General features: G+C 35.5%; 1 protein-coding gene across 1 annotated transcript; it reads right to left on the bottom strand.

Annotated features, from left to right (window-relative positions):
* Window positions 1-1756: 1756 nt before the first annotated feature.
* On the bottom strand, window positions 1757-21199 carry LOC128233618 (tripartite motif-containing protein 2-like). The gene is made up of 3 exons (XM_052947379.1): window positions 20741-21199; window positions 4158-4416; window positions 1757-3312 (listed from the first exon to the last, which is right to left on the bottom strand). Exons 2-3 carry the CDS (start codon window positions 4309-4311, stop codon window positions 2516-2518), a joined length of 951 nt encoding a protein of 316 aa, XP_052803339.1. The 5' UTR covers window positions 4312-4416; window positions 20741-21199; the 3' UTR covers window positions 1757-2515.
* Between the last annotated feature and the right edge of the window lie 4889 nt (window positions 21200-26088).

Below are 26088 nucleotides of genomic sequence, written 5' to 3'. Positions count from 1 at the left end.
CAGCAGCAGCAGCAGCAGCAGCAGCAGCAGCAGCAGCAGAAGCAGCAGTAGCAGTAGCAGTAGTAGTAGTAGTAGTAGTAGTAGTATAAACAGTAGCAGCAGCAGCAAAATAAGCAGCAGCAGAATTTGCAGTTAAAATGGTTATAAAGTGAAATGTATAATTCAAATTCAATGTTTCTTTGATAATGACATGAAATTAGATAAAAATACATTCCCAACTTGTAGTCGAATTTGGCCGTCTTGAGCAGTCGAATGTACAAGGGCATCATCGACGGACCATGGAGGTAAGCTCTACATGATGTTCGTTACTTATGAGTATGGACATGAGCGGTCACTCTTGACAATATATTATTTCTCGAATGCCTCTCCTTCAACACCCACTATCTGAGTCAGAATGAACAAACAAACTAAATTTACGCGCGTGAGTGTGTGTGTTGTCGCGTACATTGTCAAATTCAATCTTAGTATATGTAGGCGTGTGTGAGGAACACGGTCGAATGCTTTCGAAAAATCAAGGATTATTTTATCAAATGCCTTTATCATGTGTTACGGTTTGTATTTTGTTAGCCTCAATTTGTGTCATGCTGGCGCTGACAATACAATGCTCTAGTATCTTACAACAATTACTGGTGTGCGACACGGTCCTTTAAATGGCCGAATCATCTTGACTATCACACTTCTGGAGATAGCACAGACGTTAGCGCCAGCTATCAGGTATGACATCTTCTAGCAGTACATTAACTGTCATACGTAGATGACTTCCAGCGTTGGGGCTATTTCGTCCAATTGAAAGGGTTACACGGCAACGCCAACACCCAGCGGGTAGCCATGTATACCACAGACAAGGGAAAATGCATATATGCTTGCGGTACAAAACGCAGACAACTTGGAACTTCTACGATAATAAGTACTTAGGTTCGATCCCAACTTGGAACTTCGACAACAGTAAGTACTGAGGTTTGATCCAAACCCAAGAGTCTCGTCGATGATAAGTTCTGAGGTTCGATCCCTATTTAGATCTTCGAAGATAATAAGTACGTAAGGTTCCCAACTCAGAGCTACGTCGATGTAAAGTTCTGATGTTCGATCCGAACTAGGAGCGTCCTTCACGATTAGTACTGAATATTACCTGGGAATGGTAAATACTTCGTATTCACATAGCATATTGAAGAACTGCTCATATGCTCCTCTACATAACAGCTCTTTCAAACTTATTTTACTTGTCCGTCATGGCGACGTAAAATCCGCCTTACCAGTACTATATTTTGGAAGGGCAATGTTGTGCTTTAAAGCTGCACTTCCACAGATTGACAGTATTGACGTCTTTTAAGTTTTTGTTTCAGAATCAGCTGGTGTTGGTATCAATGTCTTCAATTCAGTCATATAAGATAACTCACAATAGAACAGATCTCAATTGTTTCAAAAACTATCATTTTTTCTTAAAGAGTTAGTAACGCTTTTAGCCATAATACATCAATTTTCGAACGTAAATGTGAAAAACTGAGATCTGATCTTTTATCAAAAGTCTTGTATCATTAGTTTTAAGACATTTACGCATTTCTGGCTCATTCCAAGACAAAAACTAAAAAGTTGTCTAAACGATCAATCTGTGAGAGTGCAGCTTTACATATCCAGTCCATTGATATTTTCAACGACCCGAATATCATACAATACTATGTATAGTATCTAACAAAAAATGATGATTGAAAACGATGCGTGTTTATGTAACCATTTTATTAAAACAATTAAACCATGTTACAAGTATATGTAACCTACGTGATTGTGACTCTTTTAATAAGTTATACATGCGGTAGCACATACTTATATTTATAGCTATAAAAGATGTAGTATACTACATGTACATAGCGATAAGTGAGTGTATATGTATAGATGTTATAATACAAAACGGGTAATTGCGTATACTAGTTTCTCTAATAACAAAAAAAACATCAACAATTCTTATCAAGTAAAATGGTTCAATATACAAGAAAAGTGTTAATCGGAACCCGTTTGCCATTTTTCATCGAAAACAACAACGGATTTATATGTACGGTTTAAATCTCATAATTATTTACAATTAACTACACTGCAAGTAGATCGCGTAGTAATTTCTATTTAGCAGTTAAGCCTAAGTTCTTTTACTCGTAGGAGTCTCAATTTTAAATGTTTAAAAAAACACTTACCTGCGAAACAAATTTAAATTAGTAATACCAATTACACGTTGAAAAAAACAACATTATTCAATAGTGCTATTATTGATTTTACGAACTACTTTTACTAATGCGCCGGCATACATCCGAGGTTGTTTTCGATGGAAAATGGCTGAGGGACTCCGATTGAAATAGTGGTGTGCTGCCTGCATTTGTTAACATTTTATGTTCATAACATTGCATTTGGTTAAGATTATCTCTACGTATGACATAATTACATGGATACTAGTAATTATTAAAACTGACAAAGCTACTAGTACTCTACTCTACACTTGAAAAAAAACGTGGTTTATATCAGCTATATATTATACAGAAATTGCATAAAGTAGTAGAGAGTTTAGTGATTTAAAATCCTCCGGATTGTACTCCAAGATTAGCACCTCGTGCTTGTCATTGGCTACTGATTGCGTCACAGTGAGACGACCTGATTGGCTGAACGCGATGCATTTCGGGTAATTCAGTCCGTCCTTGGCAGTGAGCACTTCCCAAAGCCGACCATTTTTAGTCACAATGTAAGCGGCGTTGTTGCATATAACCACCGTGTTGTCAAGCGAATCAGTGCATAGCCCCTGCAAAGCGCAGAAATTGTCACCAATACGGTAGTCATTTGCGTTAAACAGGCGGAGTAACTTCCCCTCAAACTGGAAGATCTTAACTGAGCAGTTACCAGAGTCGGAGACAATGATTTGTTTTTTCGTATTCACTGTCAGGTAATATGGATGGTCAAATTCTTTTGGCGAACTTCCATAAGTACCAAACTCGCTATAGATACCCCCACTAGGGTATAACACGTATATCCGGTGCTTACATATATCTGAAACTACCATGAAATTGTCGTGGGTTATTGCTAGCCCACATGGGAACTCCAGGAAGCTGTCATTCCCAAACTTATTTTGAAAATCACCGTTTTGACTAAAAACCTTGACGCAAGCGTTTACACTGTCAGTGACGGCTATACAATCATCGGTTGTCATAGCAACACATACTGGATAACACAGATTATGCAGCTCGTTTCCACGGTTACCAAATTTGTGCTTAAAATTCCCGTCACTTCCGAATATCTGTATTCGATGATTTTCTGTGTCTGTTATGACGACATCACCTGAAAAATGGAATAGTTCTTGTGAGTTTGAGCAGGAGATAGGCACAATTTATACAATAATTTAGCTCATATTTATTTGCGAGTGACATTTTTAGCAAAGAGATGGAAACCTTGTTCTCTTTAAACCTTTATACAAACAATAAGGAGTGTCTACAGTCCATTTGGTGCATCGGCGATTGCCATAAGAGTCTGAGAGAATTAAAATAATGTACCTTCGACCTTATTCACTGCTCAACACGATTGGAAGCTATACATTACGACTGACAAAGATACGACCTATATCATTAGGTACACCTTATTTATTCGACAATATTGACTTTCACACAGGTAAATAGCCACAAGTGTAATCCAAGTTCTACTTGTAAAGTTAATTGCCCATAGGTGTATTATCCATATGTTTATTGCACCAGTAGTGCCTGCTTTTGTTACTGCCCCCATATGGACATGTTTAGCTCATATGTGAGTATATCTTTCAGGGGTATACCCAGGAATGGACGTTAGTAGGGGTGTTACTTAGGGGCACGACTTTTTGACATTCGCCTCTCCCTCAGAACCGAAATTTCAATAGTTTAAAATATTGGGGGAGGGCAGGGTGGTGGTGTTGGGGGTACTCCCCAAAGATCATATTAACTATTTCTAGACCAAAACTGGTGCAATTTGATCGTACTTTATAACTTTCTTTCTCTGATGTGTTCACATGAAAAATAATATATACTATTATATAATATCTTTATATTATTGTTTATAATTATTGGCATCAAAGCAACTCAATTTAATGACCACGCATGTATGTATTAGTAACCATTCACAGTTTAATAACCATACTTGTATTACAGCAGTTTTACCTGTTTTTGTGATGGCCACCCCTGTGGGCATGTTGAACTGCCCCTTGCCTTTCCCCTTCCGGCCGAACCTGCGCACGAGCTTAGACGCCTCAGCCTCCTCCTTCCGCTCTGTGACGTCAGCTGTGGGGGAGAGGAGGCGCCGGATGAGGTACATTATCGACTGCCATTGACCCGTGTTTGAGGGCTGGGCGGGACGGGACGGACAGGTTTGGATTTCCGACAGAGCGGTCAAAGGTTTTGTGGTTCCACCACACTACAACTGAAATGATAAAGTTAAAGTTTCATTCAAATGTACTTACATATCACCTTATTCATTTTAGAATAACTCTGACAGTGCAGGCAATGATCTTGTCTTTTGATTGAACGTTCTCTTATCACGCACACATGTACAAAATAGTAAAGAAACAAAGTAAAATCATTTTTTTTTATATGATACCTATTGATGTATTCGGAGCTATACAAGTTCCTGCATTCATTAAAAGAGTATACCATGGGTATAGCTGTTTTTTTTATTTCTCGGGGTCATACTATATTCTGTGGAAATTTGCATTTTATATTTCCTATACATACACATGTATGAAAATGTTAACCTCTCTGTTAAGGTAATCAGATGTAATTATATCCAATCATGGAAAACCTTTCTAGTAGTAATACTCAGATGAATAGTTAATAGCCTAAGGAAAAATCTCTATTGTAAGTCTCTGATGAATGTTCAATGGCTAACATCACTAGTTAATAAGACATCTTGTTAATGAATAAATAATCTTTATTATGTTACACATGGGTAACATCTCTATTATGTTACGGATATATTTAATGGGTAACCTGCCTTTTGTGCTTCTCAGACATATTTGAATGGGTAACCTGCCTTTTATGCTTCTCAGACATTTGTTAATGGGTAACCTGCCTTTTATGCTTCTCAGACATGTTTAATGGGTAACCTGCCTTTTGTGCTTCTCAGACATATTTGAATGGGTAACCTGCCTTTTATGCTTCTCAGACATATGTTAATGGGTAACCTGCCTTTTATGCTTCTCAGACATGTTTAATGGGTAACCTGCCTTTTATGCTTCTCAGACATATTTGAATGGGTAACCTGCCTTTTAAGCTTCTCAGACATATTTGAATGGGTAACCTGCCTTTTATGCTTCTCAGACATATTTGAATGGGTAACCTGCCTTTTATGCTTCTCAGACATATTTAATGGGTAACCTGCCTTTTGTGCTTCTCAGACATATTTGAATGGGTAACCTGCCTTTTATGCTTCTCAGACATATTTGAATGGGTAACCTGCCTTTTATGCTTCTCAGACATATTTAATGAGTAACCTGCCTTTTATGCTTCTCAGACATATTTGAATGGGTAACCTGCCTTTTGTGCTTCTCAGACATATTTAATGGGTAACCTGCCTTTTATGCTTCTCAGACATATTTAATGGGTAACCTGCCTTTTATGCTTCTCAGACATATTTGAATGGGTAACCTGCCTTTTATGCTTCTCAGACATATTTAATGGTTAACCTGCCTTTTATGCTTCTCAGACATATTTGAATGGGTAGCCTGCCTTTTATGCTTCTCAGACATATTTGAATGGGTAGCCTGCCTTTTATGCTTCTCAGACATATTTTAATGGGTAGCCTGCCTTTTATGCTTCTCAGACATATTTTAATGGGTAGCATGCCTTTTATGCTTCTCAGACATATGTTAATGGGTAGCCTGCCTTTTATGCTACTCAGACATGTTAATGGGTAGCCTGCCTTTTGTGCTACTCAGACATATGTTAATGGGTAGCCTGCCTTTTATGCTACTCAGACATATGTTAATGGGTAGCCTGCCATTTATGCTTCTCAGACATATGTTAATGGGTAGCCTGCCTTTTATGCTACTCAGACATATGTTAATGGGTAGCCTGCCTTTTATGCTACTCAGACATATGTTAATGGGTAGCCTGCCTTTTATGCTTCTCAGACATATGTTAATGGGTAGCCTGCCTTTTATGCTACTCAGACATATTTGAATGGGTAAACTGCCTTTTATGCTACTCAGACACATTTGAATGGGTAAACTGCCTTTAATGCTACTCAGACATACATGTATTTTAATAGGTATCCTGTTTTTTTTTATGCTATTCAGACATACATTTGTATTTTAATGTGTAACCTGCCGTTTATGCTATTTAGACACACCTTTATGGGTAACCTGCCGTTAAAACTACTCAGACAGATATTCCAATGAAAATAGCAATGAAGTTTACTATTACCCCAAAAAAGTATATATTCAATTGGTGTCCTACTTATTCTGCTTTCCAAAGGTAACTAACCTGTTGTGGTCATCATACATATGAATTTATTTGCTTACATGCATTTTATGTAAAATGTCAATCAATCATATATAGCCAAACACCGTTGGCTCGAATTCCTCGATGGCTCGAACTTGATGCAAAGGACCCATTTATTAGAAAATGAATGTAAGCATTATCGCTTGGCTCGAAATTTCTGAGGATCGAGGTATTTTCGCCGGTCCCTGGGAGTTCGAGCCAACGGGGTTCGACTGTTTCTAATGTTGTGGGGGTTTTGCGTTCTTTATCTGTATCCCTCAGACATTATTGTAAGACATTATATTGAGTGGGTGTTTTGCTTTGACATAGTTAAATTCCATGGGTAACTAGACGATAATTACTCAACATATCTTCAATTGAGTATGACTTGCATTTTAAATACTATATACGATATCCTCATTGTGTTAATTGCAACTAATACTTTCTGGAAATATAGTGGACCCACATAACGGCCAGAATGTCGGTATTAGAACGCAGGGCAACGATATCACATCGCTAAGAATGGTGGAACATCGTAAGGAAAAAGGCATACATGTTTAAACATGCTAAAAAGATTCAGCCGTTGCACTGCCGGAGCATGCAACGGGAGTACAGATCTAGGGTAACGAGAATGATGAATGGAAACTGTTAAATTATTCCATTTGTTCTACCAGCTATTTTCGGAATTTGTATTTGTAATAGAAGATAAGACAGCTGTGGATGTATGTAAGTTGATTGGTGTGTGTCCTACATCACAAATCTAATAAATATTTACTAAGTACGGCAAGATAGTCATACCTACATTAGGAACAGACAAGAGTGCTTTTGCTTAATTTAGATTCAAATATAAATTAAACATTACGTTTGGTAGACATTTAAATACTCCCCATATGAAAGATTTGTAAAATTTGTTTGAATCAAACCAACATGACAGTTAACGATGGTTAATACAAGTATATCATTATTTTTCCATACAGTAAATTCGATAATATCATTATCCTTTTAATTGGCAAACATCTGGAAACAATTTCGATGATTTCTACTCTTTACTAGGTTCTGAAAATGATGAAAATAAAGATACGATATCAAAATTAGCGATGTACATATCTTAAATATAATAAAATTTAAGTACCTCATATGCATGTGTAAATTACTTTTTATGAACATTCTATGCATTGTGACTACAATTATTATGTTGATATTAGGTAATATTGGTTTGTGGCCTTTAATTGCTTTAATTAAATGAGTTGAGTTGAGTTGAGTTGAATTGTCACTGAATATTCCATTGTCAAGTAAAGAAGCATTATAAATCGTGGTTAAACCGAGAAGTGTACAATTTGTTTTGGCAACGTTTATCTGAAGACGTCTTGAATGAGCTGTACGTATAGTTATGTAAATGCTATCAAGAACACAGATTTGCTTCTTGCCCGTCACCAAATGAGGTTATGTAAATGGCTGCTGACTGCCGGGTCGTATTCATATCGAGGAAATGCTAACTAAATACATTCTGTCTTGTGCGTCACTTGATCATTCATATTTAACGTCCAATGTAGACACGGCGTATGTTCCGCTCACTGAATTATCCGTTAAACAATAGCAGTGAGCTCATTGACAAGTCAAGTTTCAATATTTTTCTGTGCCACAACACAAGCAAATCCAGGAAGACCAAATTTCTGGCTTGTTATTCCATTTATCGATATTTACAGTTCGTTCTTATATATCTGTTGGGTGTTTTTATCAGAATTTTTTACTCTGCTCTGTTATTTAGCCTGTAGATGCTTACACAAAAAGCTTAAGCATGAGACTTAAGTAAAGTAAGTATTCAAAGAGTTACACTTAGAACATGATCGACTATATATAGTTACAATGACGTCAGAGGAAGCATTGAACTGCTATAGAGTTTCTATTTGCAAGACACTCATTGCGTGTAAACAAGCAGGGAAATACTTGGAATGGATTGGAAGTAGATCTAGACGGTGTCTACCTGGTTCAATACTCATACATTTTTAAAGCGTTCCGGGTGTCCGGCGTATTTATGGGCGCATACTTTTCTCATGATACAGATTTACAATTATAGTCTCTAAGGGGAAGCCACGCACTGACTTTGTGGTTTAAATATAACCTTGGAAGACAATATACACCTTCTAAGGTTAAATGTATAGTACAAGGTCAATCAGAAGCTATTGTAAATCTGTATCAGGTTTATGCAGTGTGTGTATACCAAGTGATAAACTACGTCATATATGCTACGTCGGAAGGCAACATTTTGCTTCGAATGAAGACTTAAATCAAAGATAACTTTTCAATTACTACACCATTTTAAATAAAACAAAGGGAAGTCTATGCCGCGTAAAGAGCCCGCCTTCGTTTTATTACCGAAGTTTTATATGGTGATAATTTCATCAGACACTTGACAAGACAAACCTGTTTCCAAAATAATGTTTTGACAGTGCTCCGTCAGACGGCCGTATTTTGTAAAGGTTTGTCGAAGTGTTTAAGAAACTAAACTCACAATCAAACTCTGGTAAAAGATCGTAAGCCATTTAAAATGGTGAAGAAAACGCGAAGTTATCATTGTTTAAAGTCTTCGTTCGAAGCAAAATATTGCCTTCCGACGTAGCATTTATGACGCAATTTATCACGTGGTATACTCACACTATTATGAGGACATTATATGTAACCCATCAAATCTCTACAGATAAGTACGGTTACTCTGGAATTAGCTAAGACTTTGGGATATGTCATCTTATAAGTATCTATCCGACCCGAGGGCACGCGCGTAAGCCGGTAACGAGGCTTACTGATGTCACATAGCGCAGAAATTTTAAATAACTAAAAATAGCGTTTTTTTATGATTATTTATTTTCAATTTGAATTAAAAGTCTTGCAAACATATATATTTGATTGCGCTTTATTGAAATGGCATAATATATTTTTCATAAACCATACAATAAAAGAAATAAGAAGTGGCGCGTTGTTGCGCGTGACTCATCTTACATGGGGTATGTAAGATGGGTTTTTCCAGCACTGGTCACATGACCGGAAACACACGTCCGGTATGCAAGAATCAATTATATTATACTACATGAATGGTGTAAATGCCAGCAAAGTCTTCATGCACAATTTCTACACACAGTACATTTATATTCAGCATATTTAAAAGAGGTAACGATAATGGCATCATTGCCAAGACGAAATAGCCCAGTCCTCCCTTCGGCCAGTTTACGTTACTAATGGCATCACGAGGGAAAACAATTATTGTATTTTAAAGTTAGTTATTGAATATATTGCCCGAGTAATTGAAATGGAAACTTGCCATTGAATATTCAATATGTCTGTTAGAAATAATAGGCAGATTACCGATTGTATAATAACCTACCAGAACACATTTACATGGAGAGTTTCATATCGATGGCCTCACTTCAAAATGCTGAAGCTGCATTTTTTTTCTTTTTCGGAAATTTTACATCGCTTAAACCATAAAGGCGGGCTGCATCTAACTGCAAAAGGCCGAGTCAATAGTCCTTTGAGAAAATGGTGTTGATCATGTGATCAAAATGTCGAGCAAAGATTGGATAGCTCACAGAGAAGCAGAAATGCCGAACCTTTAAAAGTTGTACCTACAAAAATTGTAACTTTGGCATTTTGTAAAATAAATGTGTGATCAAATACCAAGATAAAATAATAAAAACGTTGCTACTGAAACTATGGGAATTTGTAGCTTCATCATTTGGAAGTCAGGCTATCGATATACATATTACGTATGTATAGGATATTGATGGAATATTTTCTGATAATATACTTTAAAGAAAGTACCCTATTTAGCATGAGCATGAGGCATCAGTGGTGTTCCTGAAGCAGTTTGAATTGTACGCCAATATTCTTGAGAGCCGTGGAAATATGAATGCATTTTCTAATTTGGTTGTCTCTAAATGTTATTTGGGATGTGAGAGGAATGGGGGTCCCCAAACGTAGTTCGTGTTTTGAAGAACACAATAAGGAACCGTTTTCAAGAATACTGAACGCCAACCGTTTGTTTGTGTATACAACTCATTAGTCTTCAGTTCTACTTCTCTAGATGGAGATATAAGCACATGCCTGTTATTAGGAGCCAAAACTGATTTATACGCCCTAACGTATGTATGCCTAGGTACGCTCCTGGACACATATGTATGGGGAATATGAAGAGCTGGTTACCCTTTGAATATTTATCTCAGTAATGATCGTATATTAATACACTCAGGCAATCAAAAGTCAAATAATCTTATATTTGTTGTTATTTTTTCAACAATGTTTTAAAGCCAATAAAAAGGGACAACACAAATAAAACCAGATAATTCGCATTACATTTTCTCCCGTGCCCATGTACCTGATTAAAAAGTGCAGTTATGTCAAGTATAAATGATATAGAGGATATTTGTTTATTTCAGTGTAAGATTGTATTTTATTTCACGAGTGTCATAGAAAATGTAGTTTTTTTATGATCACGAGTGAAATTAAATACGATCTTACACTGAAATAAACAAATTTTCTGTTTCTTTTATGCTTATTTTCGGAGTTTTATTTGTTTTTTATTTATTTCTGAATTACCCCCTTTTTTGAAAAGGGTGGGCTTTACGCCGCTACCCGTGGGGCGCCCCTCATGCATAATTATAGCTGTCAACTTTTCTACTTTTCAACTTTTCTACTTTCAGTTTGCTGAGAAATAGTTCTCTGCTATTCATTCTTATAGCTTAATATTCGCTCGTTTTTTATTGCAAAGCTTTATGAACAGTAAACAATGAAGTATTATTAGTGTACATATGTTCCAAAAATAATGAAAACACTTTTTATTTTAAGATGGATATGAATCATAACCAAATTACTACGCCGCTATTTAAAGAATGAAAATTTGGAAGGTCAAATGTGTTAGCAAAACAAATGTGGATACTCATTGGATTTTAGCCATTTTTCTTAGTTTAAGGCTGCATGTACGCGTGTTTTATAGTAAGTTAATATTCAGTCATCTTACTGTCAGATACCAGTCTGTTTCGCTTTAAAATGTTTGTTTTCCAGATATTAAAAGAGTAAATGCCACGCTAGTTTGTTGACACATTTTGAGGTGTGGGTGGGGTAAAAAATATCGGATCTATCTTTAAATTGTTGTGTGAATTCTCCAGGAAGCTCATTTTACGTACTACAATGGTTAACAGTTCAAAATACATTTGAACGATGATATAAAATTTTATTTATGTTCGAACAGTTGTTTTTGTCTGTAATTTGTTTGGTATGAAAGCAAATGTTCGAACATTCAGCTTCAAATATCAGTAAAATGTTTGATAAACGGGATAACCGGTAATAAACGGTAAGTTGTTAATTTCCAATTATATATTTATTTGTTTAAATTTATAAAACATTTCTTTTATATTTTTTTAAACATTTTTTGACATAATTTATTGAGGTCCAGTGTCCTGTTTTGATCAAGGCAAGTACATGTAACAACAAAGGAATTTAAAGTAGTTCTGAAAGTTGATATTTTCACTCCTTATTTTGCAGTGAAAATATCAAATTGATATTTTCACTGTTGTTATTTCACTGGTAAAACCCCATATTTCATCAAAAAGCATGAAAGAAATAAAGTAATCCATCAAATATATTATGTTTTAAGGAGTAAACGTCAGGTTACTCATTGTATTAATACATTTGATACATTGCCGTTACTGGTAAGAAAGCCAATCGTATTTATAAGCTGCAGACAAATATATATGTATACACGGCTGCGAAACAGTGGCTCCAGCTCTTTTAGGAGTTTATAAAACGTAAGTATGACTCGTTATTTTATCTAATATCACAATTATTAGGGCTTTTTTGAGAAATCGGGAAATGCAGTGCCATATAAATATGTTTAATTTTCACACGTATTTCGGTTATTTTGTAAACATACTGTTTATGGAGTTATAAAACCGATTCTCCCATCAAACACATGCATGTTTACAAACGAAGTAGAACATTTTCACCAAATTTCAGCTAAATTTCACTCAAGAAGCTTACATTTAAGATAAAACCAATATTGTCGAGTGCTTTTATTTTGTCGGGAATAAAAATGACCGCCTGTTTACCGGAATAAGCATGTTATTCTCTTTTTCTAGGTTGAGCTGGAGCCAAAAGCCAGGGAGCTGGAGCCAAAGCGTGGAGGCTGAGCCAATACGCTGTATAATAATACACATTTTGATGAGAAATATCGGCAAATTCCGAACGCTAAATTTTTTTATTAATAAAGATAACTTAATAAAAATATTGTTGTATTTCTTAAAATATATAATAATAGATTCCAAAATAAATTAATTGTAGTGGATCAGCTCGATAAGTTATCCACAAGTTATGTTTTGGCTAGTTTGCACGTAAAAGAAATTTGATTGATCAACAGTAAGTATTGCATTTATGACGTTGCGCACTTTTTGTCGTCATAAATATTATAGAAAACATACAATTGATAAACATAATACAGACGTTTTAACAAATCTGGTCGCGGAAAAAATACAGTCTTACTTTTTCAACTTGATATGACTTTCGCTTGCCATTTTTACCGGAAGTCTTGAACTGCATATGATTAAAATTACGTCATACATTGCTGACGTCACGTCACCTAGTCTTCTTTTTGGCGGAAAAAAATAATTTTATTAATTTACCAAGCCGTTAAATAATGCGCATTGGTAATTTCTGTTACATCTTACTTGAGGTTTTTGTGATGTTTTCTATTGTTATATGTCGAATGAAATATATACTAATTAATAAACATGCAATCGCATTTACTAATAGGGCGATAATTTTGCCTTTCTTGTCAAATTAGAATGTATACAATCGTATTTCTAAAACAATTTTCATGATGCATTGAAGTGTAAAAAAATAACAATTTCCCGATGTACGCCAACAACCTACGCAACGTCTTATCTGTGTAAAAGAAAACAACATTTAATATATATACAGTAAGCCCCGCCTTCGTTTTATTACCGAAGTTTAATAAGGTGGTTAGTTTTATCAAACACTTCGACAAACCTGTTTCCAAAACAATGTTTTGTCAGTGCTCCGTCAGACGGCCGTATTGTGAAAAGGTTGGTCGAAGTGTTTTAAGAAACTAAACTCTCAATCAAACTCTGGTAAAATATCGAATGCGGGGCTCCTTAAGAGGCGCAGACTGCGCTATGTTTCATTTAAAATGGTGAAGAAATAGTGAAGTTACCTTTGTTTAAAGTCTTCATTTAAAGCAAAATATTGTCTTCCGACGTAGCATTTTATGACGCAATTTATCACGTGGTATACACACATTGGTATAACACAGCAGCCAATTGCACAAAACTAAGTTATCCAAAAATTATCTTTTGGCTAGCTTGTACATGAAAGCATTTTGATTGGTCAACATTATGTATTGGACAAGTATTGACCAATCAATAATCATCATGGCTAACTTTAAACAAACGAACGAATTAACCAGTTTTATACAACTGTACATTAATTAATTTTGTTTGGTGTTACGCAAATGGTTATTGATTTGCCAATATTGGACCTAATACGACTATTTGCCAATCAAATCATTTAAATGTTCAAACTAGCCAAAAGAAGTCATTTGGACAATATATCAAAGTTTTATAAAAACTGCTGCTGGTGAACATAAAAGATATGGCAACCATTGACTATATGGTAACGTGTTTGAATAATGTTGAAGACAAACTGTCCATTTTATATAATTATGTCTGGGTTTCACAAAAGGTAAATTGTCCATTAAATTAATTGCATATGTCTCGTTTGTCTAAGTAAGATAGAATTCAAGTTATCCGTTGAATATGTGTCTGATGAATATACAATTCAAGTTACCTACTGAATATGCGCCTTAGTAATGCTAAGTTCAAGTTCCCATTAGAATATCATATAAACTGATTGTTATAAAAGGCAAGTTACCGATGAATTGAACTACTTGAAAAACATGAAACAGGCAATGCAACCATTCGATACTCTACAGTTATTGACAAGGGAGTAATTGAATATGATATTCCCTGGCAGAAAATCATAGTGACAGCTACGTCCTTGAAACTGATGTAAAGGATAGTATAGTGGTGTTCTTTATCGACCAAGAATATGAGTTAGAGAAAACTCAGAGCTTAATAATATAAGATTTATTTTGCGTTCCTGATCGCGCTCTGGACCAATAGGAAACTCTATTTATAGGTCATCTTATACAGTTGTTTGAGTAGTGTAACATCCAAATTACCTATTGAATATGAACATGTCTCTATGCACCATATAAGAGGGGACCCATTGAATTCAATGTGTTATAATGTTTATCATGTACAGTGGAAAATACAGCGACAAGCCAAGAAGCCTTTAATGGAATCAAGATTGTGTTTGAAGCCGCAAGGACCAAAGCTAAACACACACACACAACAAGTATCAAATTATCCCTGATATATGCCCATCAGTGTGAGTTATATAATAAAAAGGTTATTTAACAAATATTATCTGTGAGTAACATGACAGGGATACCTAATACTGAATATGTGTCTGGGTATAATGTAAAAGAGGATAAATGTTTGCTTCAGTGAATATTTGGATTTTGGAATGAAACGATTTTGAATGCCAGCTGACTATTATAACATATTAATTCTTTGTTCGTCACAAATATGCTTCATGAATATTATAGGTTATCTTACACTAATTTCGTTTGTGCAGACAACTTTCAGCTGATTTGAATCACTCTCGAGTCCGTTTAGAACTGGTGTTCTTTTTGAGAGGGCAAAAGCTGTGGATAACACCAAAACTCTATTGGCAGTAACTGACTTCATGTCGGTAAACCTAAGTCAGCATTTGGTACCTCAAATTACATCCCCTTCAAGTAACTTTCGATCTGTTCTCGAAAATAAACGACCTGGCAACCGTTGACTATAATCTTACTTTTTTTAAATTTACGTTAAAGGCATGCTGATATTTTTTTAACAACATGAATATATACAACTATACCAAAGAATGACGTCCATTAACGCTGTTATTGGCCAATTAATCTGTGATGCCATAAACGGCATAGGAATGTCCAAGAAGTGAGTAAGTAATTAATTAATGATGCAGTTGAATTTTACAATGAGCCAATAATTTGTAATGATTTTGCTGAATACAATCGATATAGAGCGTCTGTATCGACAGTTAAGGTACAAAATGAAACAATGTTCAGAATGACAGGATCGAACACAAGCATTACATAGACATCAATTGCGAACGTGACACCAACTCATTGTCAAAACTACTGGATTATGAGCAGAATGTAAAGTGGTTGCGACGTATTATTGACAGAGGCAGTAAAATATATTTCTATCATGCTGAACAGTTCAGAAAGTATCGGGATCAAGCACAAGGAGCAATTAGACAGAATATTGCTACAGAGACAGTTAAACCGATCCATTGCCAAAAACCCTTTAAAATATGAGCAGACTGCTTTCAAATTTCGAAACCATGCATCAAAGGAAAGTGGTTTCGACTGATTCTTGACAGGAGACGTAAAATGTTGCGGGTTTAAGCTACAAGTTTGACTTCCACTCAAACCAATATGTTATGCTTGGTCATTTAAACGGTATGAAGTAAAGATCATTACCTCATTTCCGGCATTTTTCCCGTAAACAATATCACCCGCGATTCTTTACAGGAGACGTAACTTTCTGGGGATTAGAGCTACACGTATTACCTCCACTCAAACCAATATTTATGTCCAGTTATTGATATGGTATATGGCACAATGTGGCACCAGTCCCTCAAGTTAAGAATTTCAAAAATATCACCAGTGATTCTTAGGTAAATTTATGTAACCAGTGATATCAGTGCAAAACGTTTCGGACGTTTAACAAAAGGTAAAAACAAAAAAAGCTTTTTTGTAAATTAAATAAGCTCCTTTTTAGTTAACATTTAAACAGTCCTTTATGTTTTAGATAAAATGAATATCCCACTTCACCAAAGAATGACATCTAATATAGCTGTGATTGGCCAATTACTATTTGTAGATAAACGGCATTAAAAGACCCAAGGAGTGAGAGAATAATGTGTGATGCAATAGAGGCTTACCATGAGTCAGCGATTTGTAATGGCTGGTTACTAACGGATTTAGGAGGGTATCCCTATATTGTTTAAGTTTACTTTTTATTAAGAAAATACACTAAAATACCCCAGTTCGGACTAAACCAAGCCAATTTTTCTCGGGGGATGACTGGAATTTATAAAAGGCTGGTTGTTGGTTCAATAAATGTCTAAGTTATATAAAACGAGTTCTGTCCATTGTCTATAAGTATGGCTCAATAATACACAAATGCACCATTTCCGACTTAAACTGGCCAACATTTTCTCGGGGGAATGTCTGGTTATATATAAGTATGACCTACACTCATCCAATCTTACATGTTTTGCCAATGAAACGGTATATAGCACAGATCATTCCCTAATGTGCGGAACAGATTCGTTCCCGATACTTTCTAAACAGTGTGTTCTACTGTCATGAATCAATTGCAACCACGTTGCATTCTGCTCATAATCTAGCAAATTTCCGACCATGAGTTGGTGTCTCGTTCACAATGTGGTCAAGGTAATGCATAAAAGGATCTTAGTCAAAACTTACAAAATCTGAAATATGTGGGGGTACCATAGGCGCAAACAAGTCGATTCTGTCATTTCTTGACCTTATTTTCAATTAAGATACTAGCAAAAATTTAGTTATATATCTATTTACACTCATATATAGCAAAATAACGAATATACGACTCTAAGATAATTTTATTTTACGACAACAATCTTTAATGTTACAGGCCCCTGGAACTTTCTGGACATTGTTTCATGGTATTATTTTGTTGAATATTTGTGAATAAAATAAACCACACAAACACGTTTTTTTTTAATATGTGTCTAAGTTATATAAAAAGCAAGTGCGGTGCTTATTCTATGATAATGTATTCATAAAATTAGGGTTTTAACTAAAGAGCTGGGGCCGTGATTACGAACAGTCTCAAGTCCAAGTCTAGACTCAGACTCAGAAAAGCATTTTCATAAAGGAAGAAAAAAATCATATTTATTTCATTTCTTTTACAAAATGTAGGTATATATTAGTAAAATTATCAAATAGCAATATGTTTCAGCACGTTTTACCATGAATGCTCTGATAAAAAGAATATTACAATGAAATGAAATTTTGCAATAATGAGTCTTGAATCTGAACTCAGACTTGAGACTACTCGTAATCACTGCCCCTGGACCCTGCCCTTGTTTGGTAGAACCCTTCTGTCTTTATAGAATATATCCTTAAGACTTTCAAATATTGCATTTGTTTTGATTAAAACTTACAATAAGATTATAAATACAATACATCTTTACATATTTGACAGTTGTAATCGAATATTACTTCAATTAAACACAATTCTTTACATTTTCTGTCAACTTAATTATGCTCATGTGCTTCACAAACCCGATACAATGTATCCTGTTTACCCTTTGTACCCTGTTCCTGTTCTGTAGCACTCTGCCCTTTTTAAAACCTGGCTTAAACTCTAATACAATAAAAGATATGCTACCGATCGATAATACTAGACGGGTACGTGTCCAAGTAAATATACGTATACAATGTATCTCATTCAGTAATATAACACCTAGTGCTAATCTAAGTGTGATATTAAGCACGTCGTACCCATTAATATATAAATAATACAAAATCATCGTTTATATAGTTATGTTTAGATATTTGATACTATATGTATCATGTTAGTAAGTCGTATATTAAAAATATTTTTTAACATGTATACGTATACGAAAGACAAATAATATTCTTGTACTAACTTTGATCAATTGCAATAGAACTATTTTCAGTGCATCCTTTATATGTCAATAATATTAGTTGCTCACTGCATAGTATAGTTGTAATGTTAATATATTTATATGTAAGTTTAACAAAAAATACTGTAGAGTTTACTTGTAATAAAATATGTTCTGTTCTGTTCTGTTCTGCTTACATTGATCATATTATATAAAGTATTGATTATATTTCCTAACCATTCCATATAGTATAAGGTTTAACTCTCTAAGTATGCTTTCAAACGACAAACCACCCTACAATTGTTTTGCGAATCAACACAATCAGTTAACATAAACATCATTGTTCATGACATTTAAGTCGCCGATATATGTTCATGTTTTAGCTTCAACTTTTGTGAAATTGGAATTTTGAATGACAACGATTTTGATGTCCTGAGTGAAGACAACGAATGTCATGCACATCAGTGTTGTGTAACCATCTTAGCCCCAGTCCCGAAACTTTCCATCTCCTCTCCCATACAACATTCAAACTGTTCTAGAAAATGTTCTAATTGAAATGAATATCCAATTAATCCAAAAATGACGTCCTTTGTAGCTTCTATTGGCCAATTATTCGGTGGCGCCATAAACAGCAGAAGGAGTGAGTGAGTAATTTATGATGAAGTTCAATTTCATCATGAGTCAACGATTTGTAATAATTTTGCTGAATACAATCGATTTATGGCGTCTGTATTCACAGTGGCAGGAAATAAAGAGTGAAACAATGTCGAAAGTGCCCGGAACGTATAAAAGCGATGCTTAGAGAACATTTACTAACGAGACATCGACCCTTTGCCAAGAAACGTTTACAAAATGAGCAGAAAACAAAGTGGTAGCGACTGATTCTTGACAGTGGCAGTAAAATGCATAGAGTTTAATGGTTTGTTTCAGACAAATATTGAAGAGTTTGTACATTGTAGAGCGCTCAAAATATAAATGTTCATTTTATGACCGGTTCTCTTTACCCTAAACGATTTATCAATTTGAGTTGGACAAACAGACATATTCAAGACCATTTGATTAGGTACAGGATGTTTTGCTCATCAACATTATGAAGGGTTTGATCTTTGTTGCCAAATTGTTATCCTATCTGTATGTACATTGACGCAGTGGGGTTCAAGGCTTGGCAATGTGTGTTGGCACAGAGAAAAAAAAAACATCAACAATAATGGTGAATCCTTAAAAAGTACTTTCAGCTCATTAAGATCACGCATCGTTTCCAAAGACCTCACGTAGACAAATATGGTAAACGCAAACTGTGTTTGGTGTATGTGCGAATGTTCATTTTCGGCAAATCGCTGCAAGTTGTCCGTTGTCTTGAAAAAAAATAATCTTCAGTGTCGGGTTGAGGATTCGAGGCGCTTAAAGCTGCACTCTCACATATTCACCGTTTTGACATTTCTTTTTTCATTTTTTTTTTGTCTTGAAATAAGTCAACTCAAATTTGCAAATGTGATATAAGTCTGCTGACAATAGATCAGATCGCAGCTTTTCATATTTACGTTCGAAAATTGATGTTTTATGGCGAAAAAGTTTCTTAAAGCGTTAGTGGTGCTTTTAGCCATAACACATCAATTTGTGAACGTAAATATGAAAAACTGCGATCTGATCATTTGTCAGCAGTCTTATGTCACTGGTTGCCACAAAAAGGGCTAATTCCAAGACAAATTCTTTTTAAAAAAAGTTGTAAAAACGGTCAGTCTGTGAGAGTATATTAAAGGAGCGCTACTAAGGTTGTGCACCCTTCCACACGAACGCCAACATTCGTGTCGGAACATAAAGGGAGCTTAGACGTCCGATGCCGCCAACATTTTGGCTAATTCTACTTTAAGATGGGGGGGGGGGGGGGAGGGGGTCGTACCCAATGTTGAGTTGGATGGATTTCACTTATTCAAAGATCGCTAGCAAATTCAAATGGGTAGGGGCGCATCCGGCTCAAACCACCTACCTCTCTGGATTTGTAAGTGATCTTTATATAAGAGTTTTCAAGCTGCTAAATATTGGGTATCAGTTACGAACGGCAGTACAGACGTGTTTCAACGTTCAGTTGATTCAAACTCACTAAACCATCGAACAACGATAGCTTGTTCCACCATAACCCATTTCTCAAGGCTTTGGACGTAACTTGTTATAACTTCGTCTGAGACAAAATCTATATAAATGTAGTACGCAAAATGACTCGATTATGTTGTGGCTCTTCCTACTCAACGCAAGTCGCCTCACATAATGTAATTAATATTATTGGTCAAGTTTTAAATCTCTCTCAAATGACTGAATGGAATAAACGGAAATCGATTGTGATTTTCACACTCATTACATGTAAATATTCTGTTCATGGACATACTGGAATTCACCGAGTCATATTCATTGTAAAAAAAAGACACAATGCTCAGATAATCAAAGTCCTTTATACTCACCTAATTAAATATTTACAATATATTCGAATCCAGCTTGATTGAATATATATCGTGGCTGAAGAAATCGTAGCAAGGGTGAATCAATATTTCCCGAAGCCTTATCCGAGTAACAAATCCGAGCTTGTTTCTACAAAGTTGTTAGTACGAGGTCCATCAGCGTCGGATAAATTCCCATAGTGTCGTTTATAACTACTCCTTTTCACTCCTTTTCTATCCTCTCGCAAAGAAACTTAAGCCTAAGACAGTGCTATTACTTACACTTAAAACCAACTCAATTGATACCGTGCTTTATTGTCTTCCCCTTTGGATTTCCCATCCGTCAGATAATTGCACCTGAGTGGTCAAAGAATCGTTGAGGCTCTTATGAAGATGGCGTCAGTGCACAAAAAGATATCATTATCTGTATAAATCCGCTAGAACAGCATAATCGGAGGCAGTCTCTGTCTTGCCATTGCTGAGCACCAGTTGTTATGAATGAAGAAAAATCTATACGTTCCTACAAACACCGCTATTGATTCGCAGAACTGAAACAACTAGCTCATGCTCTATAGTATTTTTAGTTTATGCTTTAGTTACCAAACCCTCTGAGCCGTTTGTCAATTTATATTTGCTGAAAAATGAATTGTTAAATCGATGCGCGAACTAACAAAATCACTCTTAGTTTGCATATCGCGGTAACGAACTGTCGGCTCTATGGGCCTTTCTCTGCTCTTGCAATTCCGAGCTGTTTGCACTTGTTTGCCTGTCTAACTTTTAAGGAACGCTCTTTATAAGGTGGTTTAAGTACGTAGTCAACAACGAACACAGACAGACGTTCAATATGGCTTGTCACATAACAAAGAGTTGTATAAATACACTTGATTTTACTTAACACCATTTGATGAATCACCCTTTTGTATTTGTATAATGTTATATCATTTTAATTAGTTTATTTGAAGATAAGTTCGATCGAAACCATGGCAGTTGTAACGAATGTTTTTGCAGTTTTCTTCAGTTTAGTTGTACAGTTTAATTCGTATTCTATCCAGTGTTGTTTTCTTACGTTATTGCACCTACGTACAAATGTCTATGTCACCTTCTGATATCTGCGTCATTTTATTCACCATCCTCTACTGCTTTTCAGAATGTGCACACTAACAAAGGTGAATCTTCACTATTCTTCAGAAGTTTTGGCGCTTGCGTCCTTGATATGGGACATGGTATTTCAGTCATCTATACGAAGTTCATGTGATTTTCCGCATTTCCATTGTCTGCAAAAGGCGCAATCCCATCCAGAGTTGCGTATATCTACGTCACTGTGCTGTGACCACTATCGAAAATTCCTCCCTCCACGGGAAATCGCTTCAAATTAAAGTCTCGCTTATTTCTGCTGGGACCGTAAATTTTAGGAGAAATTATTGATGAAATATTTCAGAGAGAGAGAGGCATTTTCTTCAGGAGTGTAGAATCAATGTTCCTAGCCACCCCCGCAGTTGGGTTATTTTTAGCTACAAATCAAAGGCTTCATGTTTCCAATACTGCCTCTTTGTAATGTTCTGTGTTGTATATCTAGCTGAATTGATCCACATATACTTTTTTCTAGCGTCGTCTGAAAAGTCTCTGAATGGAAAACGTCAATGAATGACCTTAAGCAGACCTTAAATGGAGAACTTCTGAATATTCAATAAGCTTATAACAATGGCTTACACGTGTGAGCCAGCTAAAACAATGCATTCATAAGTCTTTCTGCACCATTCTATTATCAGTTTAGCGAAGAGACCCTTTGCAAGTTTTTTCTCTCATTTTTTTCTGTTTATCTGTAAATAATTGCTGTTTTATATTCGATGAAGACTCTAACGCTCGAAACATCGTTTCCTCTTGATGTGACTGACGTCACTGCTTAATTTATTCTCGGATTGGTGTGTCACGATTTCATTCAGAGAAACACGTTCAGTTGGTATCGGAGTTGTTATTGCCAGAAATGTAAACAAGATTAATTGAGGAACGTTAGAGAAACGAGCTTTAAGAAACATTAACTTTATTTATTTAACTGACTAATACAGAATGACAAAGCCAGTTATACAATGAAAACTACAGGGACAAGCCCAGTTGTCAAAATGTAAATATAAACCCTGTTTAAACATTGCAGCTCGACATTGATTATTACCTATATAATATCGAATTCGTGCTAGAATTCCGTCCAGCTCGACATTGCAGTGCGACATTGATTATTACCTATATAATATCGAATTCGTGCTAGAATTCCGTCCAGCTCGACATTGCAGTGCGACATTGATTATTACCTATATAATATCGAATTCGTGCTAGAATTCCGTCCAGCTCGACATTGCAGCTCGACATTGATTATTACCTATATAATATCGAATTCGTGCTAGAATTCCGTCCAGCTCGACATTGCAGTGCGACATTGAAGATTTGCTATATAATATCGAATGTCCAGCTAGAATTCCGTCCAGATCGACACTGAAGCTCGACATTGAAGATTTGCTATATCATATCTTATGTCGAGCTAGAGTTTTGTCCAGCTCGACATTGCAGCTCGACATTGAAGATTTGCTATATAATATCGAATGTCGAGCTAGAATTCCGTCCAGCTCGACATTGCAGCTCGACATTGAATATTTAAAGCACATGGTAAGGGCCCAAACGACACTGAACGCAAGCCACAAACGTACAAACAACGCAAACAGATCACACACGCCTAAAGATAAAGTTCTTTATTAGGAAATAATGTGATTAGCGCCTTTGATCTGTCAGTGAGCCACATGTTCACTGGAACACGGGTTGGGTTGAACAATCTTTATTTAAAGAACTTGCACGAGTAAGACAATATACTAACATTATTACATATACGTATTTAAGAAGTATATACAAAAATTAGACGTAATGAAAATGCATACAACGGTTTGTAGATATTTCAGACAGATTGAGAAGAAATCGTTCAGCTTATACAAGATCTCTTTTCCAACACTGACAGTGATGTGTCCATTGCATGTGTCTTAATGTGTCTATGTCTAAATGTGTCTATTCAACGTTACTATGCTTGATACTAAGTATTACTTCATGCTATATATACACATTTAATCAATTTATTGAGTAGACAGAAGTTGCAGGCAAGATATATCATTGCCGTTTCATCAAGCTAGAAAATGGCTTTGCGAATTGTTCCAATTTTATAGTGAAAATGAGTCCCTGGTACTTGCTGTATAATCCAAACGGAACACCTCGGCCAGTATCCAACATTATTGACTATCCCGAAGCTTGCCGGAAATGGCCGAGTTTTAAAGATTGGATATATTCGTACTACGACTGACAAAAAGCTTATACAAGATCTCGCTTAGAACTGTGCACGAGTTTACAACATTGACAGCGATATAATGGTTACTAGAACATAGTGAGCACTCAGGGTGTAACCATTCCATTTCGGTAATAGGTATGCAGGGTCTTTTATGGAGTACTCGGGCAGAAGAAGGTTATATTCGGCTTGCAAAAACTCGAACTCAGACAGTATTGAATAAGAAGACTTGCAAAATAACTTATTATTTGCTAAACAGGATTTTTGGTAGTTAAATTCAGGTATTCAATATGCCACGGGATGGTTGGGTCGGAAGGGGATTATACCCTTTTAAATAAAATGACACAGCAGTCGGAAAGGAATGGCACAATAGTCACAAGTCAAACGCCAAACAACCATCACAGGTCCCTTAAGGTTACTTTATAGTTAACAATTTTAACCGATCAACAATATCGAAGCCGGTGTTCATCAAGGTTAACAATCACAATTTAAGTGAAGTTTGTAAGCACATCCGTGTACATTTCATGAGCGCCGTATGATATTTTTGAAAGTGAGAAACATTGAGAGTTACATCAAAATACACGTACCCAGGACCCTGGTATTATGGTTACCCAAACGTTTACCGATGACTATATTGCGATATTGTAAAATGTGTAGTATTGTAGCACTGTATTTCTTGGTTGTTTAGCCTTGATCATTTTGTCATTAAAAAGGTTTAGATAAGGCTACTGGGCTTATAAAAAGTAATGCATAGTCTGAACAACTTTTGCGTTTCGACGCCTCCCTTCGCACACACCCCGCCATTGCCAGAGAAGAATAAGCGCGCTACCTAACTGGTAACGTTTAGAATAAATAATATTAAAAAAATACATCTTTTAAAAGAAGCTTTTCTATGTCAACATTGAACTCAAATCACGTCAGTAAACAAAGCGGCCAGCCTATTTTCTTGTCATGTACAAATATGCGTTTTCTAAATAAAATCTTGATAAAAAGTAAAAAAGGATAATAAAGGTATGCAAGAAAATAACTTTCAAGAATTCTGGACTTAAATCGAAATTTTCCAACTCATGGGCACACTTCATGGCTGGTAAACGAGAGAAGAGCGAGAGGATTTTTCAATGATAGATACTATAAGTCTGAGCAAAAATTCAGAAATGCACCGGTGCCAATGAAAACGTTTTACGTATATATACAAAGTTAGACTACAGACATGGCACCGTTTCAAGGATGGGAAAATACTTATACAATTCATTACGGACAATCCAAATATACTTATTGATCGTAACCTCTCCGTGATTTTAGATTGTCACGTCATTTAGCCATAGACATTACAGAGATTTTCAGACACTGTACATACAGATTCGATGATAAGGCGTTTGCTATTGAAAACAAGTTTCACTTCTTTACACTGAATGTTGATATGATTCTACAATGGTATTACTATTGGTATTACAAAAGTTGTTACCCTCAATTTATTTTGTCGCAATTTCGAAAATGTATGGTTGGAGCCGTTTAGTTACAAATATCGTATATTTGTATTTCTTATATTAGCAGAAGAAAACCTGTACACGTGTTTCGTTGTTATTGTTTTTACGTTTTCCGGCGTTTTGCACTTTTGTGTTAAAAACAACTATTCCATTAGTTATTAGAAACTGTACGCTTGTGTTTCATACATTGTGTCATATGGAATGTGTCTATTTAACGTTACCATGCTTAATACTGAGTATTACTTCATCGTATGTATATAATTCATTTTATTAACATAATGAGTAGACAAAATTAAGCCAAGACATATCATTGCCAATTCATCAAGTTGGAAAATTTTGTGAATTTATACTGAAAATGGGACTCTATTACTTGCTGTGTATATTATATATTCGTTTTGGAACTGATAAAAATAAAAGTGCTACATGTTTACACATACAGTCGATACTCGTTATGTTAAAAAATATGCTAATGTCGATTTTTCTATCTCGATTTTCGCTATATCGAAGTAAATTTCAGACCCAGTTCACACAATTTCTTTATACTTTATGTCGAACTGTAAATCGAG

The sequence above is a fragment of the Mya arenaria genome, chromosome 5, assembly GCF_026914265.1.
Source record: "Mya arenaria isolate MELC-2E11 chromosome 5, ASM2691426v1".
In the NCBI taxonomy this organism is placed as follows: domain Eukaryota; kingdom Metazoa; phylum Mollusca; class Bivalvia; order Myida; family Myidae; genus Mya; species Mya arenaria.
The sequence above is the reverse complement of the archived record's forward strand: the minus strand, read 5'-3'. Positions and strand labels throughout refer to the sequence as shown.

What these genes read in the sequence shown, in the direction of transcription:
- LOC128233618 (XM_052947379.1), bottom strand. Translation starts at nt 4,311, where the DNA reads ATGTACCTCATCCGGCGCCTCCTCTCCCCCACAGCTGACGTCACAGAG. An exon ending in GGTGGCCATCACAAAAACAG is followed by an intron (nt 3,313 to 4,157) that starts GTAAAACTGCTG and finishes TCCATTTTTCAG; the next exon opens with GTGATGTCGTCATAACAGAC.